This window comes from Urtica dioica, chromosome 6, assembly GCF_054948205.1.
Source record: "Urtica dioica subsp. dioica isolate 48M chromosome 6, U.dioica_male_clone48M_v1_H2, whole genome shotgun sequence".
In the NCBI taxonomy this organism is placed as follows: domain Eukaryota; kingdom Viridiplantae; phylum Streptophyta; class Magnoliopsida; order Rosales; family Urticaceae; genus Urtica; species Urtica dioica.
This window is the reverse complement of record NC_142761.1, coordinates 6,364,464-6,374,141: the sequence shown is the minus strand read 5'-3', so window position 1 is coordinate 6,374,141 and position 9,678 is coordinate 6,364,464. Positions and strand designations below refer to the sequence as shown.

Genomic DNA, 9,678 nt, shown 5'->3' with positions numbered 1-9,678 from the left:
TTAGAATGAAAAAAAATATTAATAGTGTGTCGATATTTAGTGGCTTATATTAATTTTTGTACCGAACATTTCTATTTTATGATATATTGCTATTGCCGGCATAAATATCATAATTTTTCGATTTACACACTTTATACCACAACTTTTTTTTCGGCAGCAAAAATACCTAAGGTTAAGTTCTAGGACGACCGTATTCTCAATCCGTTAAAATAACACGTGCACCCCGGCATAAATATCACAACTTTCAATTTTATAGGTAATTGGCGGTATAAATACCACAACTTTTCAATTTTATACACTTTTATACCCATCGGATCTCACATGAGCTAGGGTCAACCGCAAAATTTCCTCCTCCTATTCGCCGACATGTGCTCACTCGCTCTCTCACGACGAAGATCCCACTTTCTGTTCCATCCTCAAATCACTCACGTGCTTTACCTTCTCACCCGGTGCGTCACTCTATGCTCAGGCACTCCGCCTCAGTGTCATCGCCGACTCTTTTATCGCCATGTCATTCCTTGTTCTCTGCGCCAACGCCGGAAATCTCCGAAACGCGTGCAAGGTTTCGACAAAATGCCCCAAAAGAGACTGTTGATGTCATTTTCGAAGCCTCAACAATTACGAAGAAAATCATCATAAGGAAACGAGAGTACAATTATAAACAACTACCTTAAGAACAAGTAAACGAATTTATTTTTTATTCGGTCTTGAGTACACTAGTCAAGCTCGGATGATTATGAACACAATCGACGTGCTCAGAAGTACAATTATAGAGAGAGAGAGAGAGAGAGAGAGAGAGAGAGAGAGAGAGTATGCGGTAAAAAAGTAAAATAATGTGCAAATTCTCTCTGAAGAATAGAATTCATACTACAACAATATGTGAAATCCTTGGAGAAACATGCTGGCGACTTCGTCCTTCATCGCCTCTTCTTTTGCCACGTCGAACTGCTTTTGAACAGGCTCGGTAGAAATCGTCAATTCTCCATATTTCAAGGCGATATCACTTCACCTGTGTTGACTTCAACTTCATCAGAGACCTTGGTAGTCACATTGTGAGCCCGTAAAATAGACTTGGGGCGGGCCTAAGTGAGTTATTAAATTCGTACGACAATGATTAATAACAATCAATTAATAATTTTGTTTATTAATTATTTATATTATTTTTATCGAGATGGGCTTTGATGAATGTTGGACTTTGGCGGTCCAATATCAAATTATTTTATGAGGTCGAACTCTACCTCCACAATCAGCTCCCGGTCTATTAATTATTTTTTCTATAAAATTTTTGGTATAAAAATGTATAAAATAGAAAAATTGTGGTATTTATGCCGTCAATAACCCATAAAATTGAAAAGTTGTTGTATTTATGCCAGGGTCCACGTGTTATTCTAACGGAATGAGAATAACGGTGGACTTAAAACCTAACGTTAGGTATTTTTGCAGCCGAAAAAAAAGTTGTGATATAAAAGTGTATAAATCGAAAAGTTATGGTATTTATGCCGTTAAAATATGGCAACGACTGCTTAATAAATCCACGAACGTGGCAAAGTTGTGTCAGCCAATAGGCTCGGTCTTTTGTTTGCGGAAGAGTTGACTATTCGATTACTTTGTGGTCCGACATCAACATTGACCCAAACATAATAATATTATAATACCATACCACATATCGCATTACATTGCATTATGAATCATTCTCATAAGACGATCCATCAGTTCCGGCGGATGCACAACTCAACGTCATGAAAAGAGGAAGACAAAAACGAAAAATCTGACCACATTTGAAACCATTCAACAATTACTGATCATACTAAACTACCTTAAAATTTTGCCATTGTTGAAGACCGACTAATCACGCTTCTTTTACTGTATGAAAAAAAAAACATAATAAACATATACAAAAGTCATCAATCGTACACAATTAGCTTATTGTACTCTTCCCTAGCAATGGCCGACTCCATAACCTTCTCAGGGTCAACTATCCCACCTCCTTCCAGGAACAAAGTCAACAAGTTCTTCGAAAAGCCGCTTACGAGAGCAACTCCGGGCCGGCGAGCCATCACTGGAGTCGAAGACGAGTCCCTCAGATTCCAAAACACGATCTCCGGCGGCCCCTCAAACCCTCTGTCCCGAAACTTCCTGACTATGACCTCATAGTCGGTCTCCCAGCTCCGGTCGCCGCAACACGCCTGGTCGAACTCCATGTCGCTGAACACGAAGACCCGCTTCGGAATATTCCGATCTCCTCCGAACCCGAGGACGAGGTCAAACACCTTCTGGAAGTCGGTGTTGATGCCCCAATCCATGGCGCGGACGAACCCGGCCTTGTCCGTGAGCGTCTCCCCCTTGACCGAGTGGATCTCCGGCGACTTGCTGAACGTGATGACCTTACCTTTCCAGGGCCCGTCGTTGAGCTCCGAGACGAGAAGCCCGAGAGCCACGCAGACCTCCATGGGAACGCCGCTCATGCTGCCAGAGACGTCGCAGACCGCCACACACCCGCTCAGCTTCCCGCCCTCCCTCAGGTCCCTCACCATCCTCTCCCACTGGAGCTCCGCCACGTCATCGAGGGACGCCACGATCTCGTGCGGGAGGAGGGCCCCCGCCGCGATCTTGGCCTTCCCGGACTTGACGTCTTCAAGGAAGGCCTCGAACCGCTCCCTGTCGCGCTTCGAGAATGTCTTTTTGTAATTCTTCATCGCGACCGACGCGACTCGGCTGTACGGAAGCGAGCTCCATTCCCCGGCGCTCATGCAGACCTCCGGAAGCTGGAGAGACCTGTGGAGAGGGACCAGGACTTCCTTCCTCAGCCTGTCTCTCGGGAATTCCTCCCTCGGGAAGATCCTCTTCGCAATCCCCTCACAAATCAGGATCGTCTTGTCGTACGCAGAGTCAATGGAGGGACACCATTTCGACGCCAAGCTGATCTTCCCAGTCTCGCCGAGCTTCAGGAACTCTATATCCGATCTCAACATCTCGGCAAAAACACCACACACGGAATCATACAGAAACCTGTAATTCTCGTCACTCTCGTACCTTCCCAAGGCTCTCTTGGCTTTCGCGAGCTCTCTCTCCTTCCTCACAGCCCTCGCAGTATCCTTGTCCAGTCCCTTCACACCCTTCCGATTCTTCCGCTTCTCCCACTCCTCCTTCTGTTCCCGCCTCGCCTCGGAACCTTCCAGAAGGCGGTAGAGAATCTCCGGGAGGTCCTTGAAGTACCCGAAAGAGGCAACGGCGTTGCAGTTCAGGGCTAGGGTCTTGGGGTGGTGGCGGTAGAGCCATAGCGCAGCGGTGTAGAAGCCTTCCCGGTCGGACTTTCCGGAGCCTCGGACTCCCCTGAGGTTGAAGACGAGCTTGAGGGCTGTTAGGGGATGGTGGGCCCAGGCGGATTCGAGGCTGCGGAGGAGGGACTCCGGCGGAGTGTCGGGGACCACGTGGAAGAAGAAGTCCAGGCACGGGTTTCCCGACGAGAGGTAAGTCGCGGAGAGATTTTCTGTGAGGCCTTTCTCTGGTGGTGTTAGCGTTTCGGAGATTTCGAGGTTTTGGAATTCTCTTATGATTGTAGAAGAATCTTTTTCCACCGGATATTCGGTGGTTTGTTGTGGCGGTGGGGAGTTTGTGGGAGAATTTTTAGCGGCGGTTGAGCCGAGGAGGATTGACGCCATTTGAGAACAGTGAATACGTGCGATGCGAGTGTCCTATGGTATGTATTTATATAGATCTTATGAATCATGGGCCTTGGGCAATAAGCAAAATGGAAATGGAAGGAAATAAATGAACTGAAATGTTTTTGTTATTGCTTTTTTTTTTTTTTTTTTTTTTTCCTTTTTTTTATTGTTACGGAGTATGAGACAAGGATTAAAATCTCGCATCTCGCGGCCGTATCGCACTTTTTTTTAGGGAGTATCTGGTCTCGTACCGTGCTGGCCCGGCTTTTGCTTTAGGGACCTAAAGCAAAGGCTTTAGGTCCACTAATAAAAAAAAGGCTCATTTTTTTTTAGGATAAATTACACTCATGCCCCCTGAACTCGGAGGTCATTAACAACTCACCCCCTGAACTCGAAATTTCCACAAAAACTACTCTGATCTTTCAATTTTTTTGAATTGCGCCCATTCCGTCTATTATTTTCAGTTACCATCCATGACAAACCCACGTTTTCGGCACGTGACCCATCAGCGAGGGGTATATTTGGTATTCTCTCATGATATTAATTAAAGATAATTTAAATGATTAATTTCATTTAAATTTTTTGGGTAGAAAAGAAGCGGGTTGAATGAGTTTCGAGAAAATTAGGGTTTTATTTCGAAATGGTGAAAACTGGTTGGAAACCCCCGCGAAATCAATCTCCGGCGAAGAAGAAGCAGAAATCGTCTTCGACGAAGAAGACCGCTCGTAAATCTCCGGCGACGAAGAAGCAAAAATGCGATTCCCAAAGTAACGCATCGGTGCGCTTACCACCGTACGGTGAGCATCTTTATTTCAAGATTAAATATAAATAAATCCAGGATGTCGGGTGTTGGTGGGTTAGTATTTATGAAAGTGAAATGTTGGGACCACTGCTGGTATTTGTTATGCTTTGTTTTTTATGAAATGTCGGGTGTTGGTGGGTTAGTCTTTATGAAAGTGACAAAGGGACCACTTTTGTTGTCGTTGTCTGGTTTTGGGGGTTTCGATATTTTGATTTCAGACTTTAAATACAAGTGTAGGGACCAGTAATGTTTGTATGGTGGAGTAATTGTTTTTTTTTTTGCACGTCTTTGCTTGTTTGTATTGCTGCAGTCACTGGGTCAGGAAAATTTACGTACGAAGTTCACCATGGGGGTAGGATGGAATTGGTGAATGACCGACTGGCTTATGTGGACTCTAAAGTGGACTATGTGGACCACATGGACATTGACCGGTTGTCGTTACTGGAGTTGGACGCGATTTTGAAGAAAGACTTGGGATACTTTGTTGGAGGGCTGTATTACATGGTACCTGCTGACGCTACTGAGTTTATATTTCTTGACTCAGATAGTACGTTGTTAAGTGTTGTAGGAATGCTGCTTGAGAGGACATTTCTACTGCCTCTGTATTGTGATCACTGGGTTGAAGAAGGGCATACTCTTCTTCTGGTAGAAGACTCAAGTCCAGCAGTTGACGTTCCAGATGTTGAAGTGGGTGAGACTGTAGTTGAAGATCCTGAACTTGTATTTCAAGAATGTCAAGCTGAATTTGAAGAGACTGAACTTAACCTGGATGAGAGTCAACAATCACAAAGCCAGGTGGATGGGAGTCAACAGCCACAAAGTCATCCTGCTGATATTGAAGAGCCAGTCAGTCAACACGATGAGGGTCAAGACCCACAAAGCCAAGTGGATGAGAGTCAACAGCCATTCAGTCAAGTGGATGAGAGTCAACAGCCATTCAGACAAGTGGATGAGAGTCAACAGCCATTCAGTCAAGTGGATGAGAGTCAACAGCCATTCAGCCAGGTGGATGAGAGTCAACAGCCATTCAGCCAAGTGGATGAGAGTCAACAGCCATTCAGCCAAGTAGATGACAGTCAACAGCCCTTCAGCCAGCCAGAAATTCAAGAAGATGGTGAAACAGAAGCAGATGATGATGAGGACGCTGAAGTTGTTGAGGAAGATAGTGGATTTGGGAAGAGTGAAGATGAGGTGGCCGTGGACGGGGCAACTGTAGAGCGTTGTTTAAAGGGCAAAGGTAAAAAACCTTACAGTGATGATGAACCAGTGTCGGCTGCAGATAGTGACTACAACGACGAAGAGAACATCAACTTACACCATGAGTCGTCTAGCGAAGATGAAGACAAGGGTGGTTCGGTTTCGAAGAAGGTTCTGCCAAAGTTTCAAGAGTTCAGACAAGACACAGACATGGGTTGTCCTCAGCTCAAATTGGGCCTAGTATTCCCTAGTGGAAGTGTATTCAAAGATGCCATCCGAGAATACTCTATCAGATCAGGGAAGGAAGTTCGCTTCAAGGTCAACGACCCGAATAGAGTGCGAGCAGTTTGCAAAGATGCGAATTGTAAATGGCTTTGCTATGCATCAGAACTAGGTAAGACGACCACATTTGCAATAAAGACCTATGTGCCTGAGCACACTTGCGCCAGAACAAACAAGAATAGGTTCGCCACTTCACGATGGTTGTCTAACAAGTACATGGATACTTTCAAAGACAATGACAATTGGTCAGCCACCAACTTCATGCAGAAAGTACAAAAGGACTTTGTATTACAATGTTCAAAGATGAAGGCTTATCGAGCAAAAATTTTTGCGACCAAAGTGATTGAAGGCACGTACAAAGAACAGTATGCGTCTTTGTGGGACTATGGTGCAGAGATCAAGCGATCTAATCCAGGATCAACTGTCGAATTCCTGACTGAGGCCGACGAACAAGGTAGGCCTATATTTAAAAGGCTATACATTTGTTATTCTGGCTCTAAATCTGGCTTCAACGAGGGTTGTAGACCTGTGCTCGGGCTTGATGGATGTCACATCAAAGGACATCACACAGGTCAACTGTTGACAGCCATTGGCATCGATGCCAATAACAGCATGTTTCCAGTCGCTTTTGCGGTGGTGGAGTCAGAATGAAAATCCTTGTGGGCGTGGTTTTTAAACTATTTGAAAGACGATGTGCGAATACACAATGGACATCACTGGACATTTATCACTGACAAACAGAAAGGGTTAAAGGAAGCCCTGAATGGACTGTGGGAAGCCGGTTAGGTAGGCGCAGAACAACGACATTGTGCAAGGCACTTGCAATCCAATTTCACGAAGGTAATATCTTACACTAATATACCACACTATGTATGAAAACATGTTACTTATTTCTCACACTAATATACCAAACTAATACTCCACACTACTACTCCTGAGCAGGTTTTCAAGGGACAATTTTTGAAACAAAAGGTAATGTCAGCAGCAAAGGCGTATTCTCAACACAAATTCGTTCAAGAAATGGATATGATCAAGGCAGAGGATGAAGAGGCTTACAATTGGTTGTGCGAAAAGAATCCAGTACACTGGGCTAGGAGCAACTTCAGAACAACTGTCAAGTGTGACATCTTACTGAACAACTTGTGTGAGTCCTTTAATGGTACTAGGTCAGTGTTACTAGCGAGGCAAAGACCAATTCTATCCATGCTAGAGAGAATTAGAATGTACCTACTGCAGAGGTTTAGCAAACAGCGAGTGGCTGTAGAAAAATGGCCAGGAGAAATTGGTCCGCGCATTTATAAGATCCTTGAAAAGAATAAGGAACTGTCTGGAGAGAACATTGCTCATTGGTGTGGGGAATTGCTATTCCAAGTCCAGAACATGTATGGGAGTATGTACTCGGTTGATTTAAATAGAAGAACATGTTCATGCAATCGTTGGGACTTGTCAGGTACTCAATTCACTCATTACTCAGATAATTAAGTATGGCATGTCTAATTTTGTATGACTTTTCAGGGATTCCTTGTGCTCATGCCATTGCATGTATTTGGCAAAAACATCAGCAACCGGAAATGTATGTGGATGATTGCTACAAGAAGGCCGCTTACATGACTGCATACAAATACATGATCAGTCCGTTGAACCCTATCGAGCAATGGCCAAAAACAGGGCTAGACCCGATTAGAATGCCACCAAATAGAGCCGAGCCAGGGAGACCTAAAAAGTTGAGGAGGGTGGAGCATGATGAGGTAGTTCCACGTGGTGGAACCAGAATGACTCGAAAATACGTCACAGTACGATGTTCTGGATGTGGAAAACATGGACACAACCTAAAAACATGTTTTAGAAGGCAACAAGATGCATTGGTAAGCTTAATGTGCTAAATTTAAAGTCATGATATCTTGCTATCTAATCCATTATCGTGCAGATAACTGAACAGCGAGCGGCTAGAGATGCACAACAGGCAGCTAGAGGCGCTCCAACTCAACGTGCTCCAGCTCAACAGCCTGCAGCTCAACAGGGTCCATCACAACAACCTCTAGCTCAACAAGGTCCAGCTCAACGTGGACCAACTCAACAGGGTCAATCTCAACAACCTGCCCTTCAACAGGGACCGTCTCAACGTGGACCGCGCCAAGTCAATCCACAACCACAGCTGAGGGTTAGTTGCTAACTTTTTAAGTCGGTATCAACCATCATTACTTTATCTGACCATTTGTAATGTTTGAAATTACAGCGCAGTCCGAGACTCAACAAGGTTCCAACAAGAAAGAATGTACTGCGGCCGAGAAATTTATTTTAGCTTATGTGTTTGTGTATAACTGTGGTTGATGTGAAATATGTGGAACTCTTTTGCATGAAATTAGTAGCTAAAAATGTATGTGGTACTATTTTGGGTGTAATTGGTAGGAAAAAATGTATGTGGTAGCAAAACTGTGGTTGTAAACTGAACATATTTTGTCCATTTCGTAATCTAAAACTGACCAGGTTGGTCTTTTGTCCATTTCAATGTTTTGATTGCATTCTTGATCTTCATTTTGATGTCCATTTTAATGTTTCTATTTAAATTACTTTTGTCCAACAACTACAGTCAGTTTAAATGCCATTCATTTTGTCCAATTTAAATACTATTTGAACCAACTAACACTGATAACTAACACCACAACAAACCAAGTCCAGTGCTCATAAAAACTTGTCCAGATCACATATTACATAAAACTCGTCCAAATTGCATACAAAATCTTAAGTACAAACATGATTTATTTGAACATCAAAATAAAACCTACACCAATACATAATACCATCATATACATCTTCAATTTGCGCGATTCATCCCCTATTTTTTCCCTCAGCTGCTTCAGCTCAATGTCAACTTCATAATTCATGTTCGTCTCCGACACATCTTCTGTTTCCCGTGCTTCTAGCTTGTTAATTTTCTTCAATAATCCAGGTATAATTTGCAAAGACCTTTTACACATTTGTGGATCAATCCACTCTAACATACCACAACCCATGTCCCTGTTCTTCTGTAAATAACCTCCAACATTATTTGCTCTTTATACAAACAAACAGCGAGGAATAGCAGCGGCGAATACAAACAAAGAACAACGTACCTCAAACCTTGAACAGCCATAAAACCTCCTCCCTGGGTTGTCACACGTCCAGGACGTTCGCTCGACGCACAATACACGACAGTAGCAGCGAGTAATCCGACGTTTATCGACAGACTCTCCTTCATCGAAGCCGATACCTCCACATTTCGACGAAGACGCCATCGATTTGAGTTTGCAAAGCTCACATCAGAACCAAGTTCGGGATTTTGATTTTAGGGTTAGGGATTTCTATATATAATTGGGTTACTCAAGGGTATTATCATAATTTGACCTCGCTGATGGGTCACGTGCCGAAAACGTGGGTTTATCATGGATGGTAACGGCAAATAATAGACGGAAGGGGCGCAATTCAAAAAAATTGAAAGATCAGAGTAGTTTTTGTGGAAATTTCGAGTCCAGGGGGTGAGTTGTTAATGACCTCCGAGTTCAGGGGGCATGAGTGTAATTTATCCTTTTTTTTACTCACTTTGACTTGTTTTTACACAAATAATAATAATAATAATATAATAATGATAATAATACAATAATACTTGGTGTCAGCTGCCAAATTTACATACACTATTAGTAAAAAAGAAGCCATCATGAACAAGCCCATATTTGAACACCAACTCTTCATAAA

General features: G+C 43.3%; 2 protein-coding genes and 1 pseudogene across 2 annotated transcripts; 2 read left to right on the top strand and 1 right to left on the bottom strand.

Moving 5' to 3' along the window:
* Nucleotides 1-1,756: 1,756 nt before the first annotated feature.
* Nucleotides 1,757-3,735, bottom strand: LOC149393159 (uncharacterized). The gene has a single exon (XM_089616498.1). The coding sequence runs from the start codon at nt 3,660-3,662 to the stop codon at nt 1,905-1,907; it is 1,758 nt and encodes a 585-aa protein (XP_089472624.1). The 5' UTR covers nt 3,663-3,735; the 3' UTR covers nt 1,757-1,904.
* Nucleotides 3,736-5,860: 2,125 nt separating this feature from the next.
* On the top strand, nt 5,861-6,732 carry LOC149393158 (uncharacterized; annotated as a pseudogene).
* Nucleotides 6,733-6,921: 189 nt separating this feature from the next.
* Nucleotides 6,922-8,277, top strand: LOC149393157 (uncharacterized). Its single transcript, XM_089617923.1, has 4 exons — nt 6,922-7,396; nt 7,462-7,739; nt 7,874-7,997; nt 8,183-8,277. Exons 1-4 carry the CDS (start codon nt 6,922-6,924, stop codon nt 8,275-8,277), a joined length of 972 nt encoding a protein of 323 aa, XP_089474049.1.
* The last annotated feature ends 1,401 nt before the right edge of the window (nt 8,278-9,678 follow it).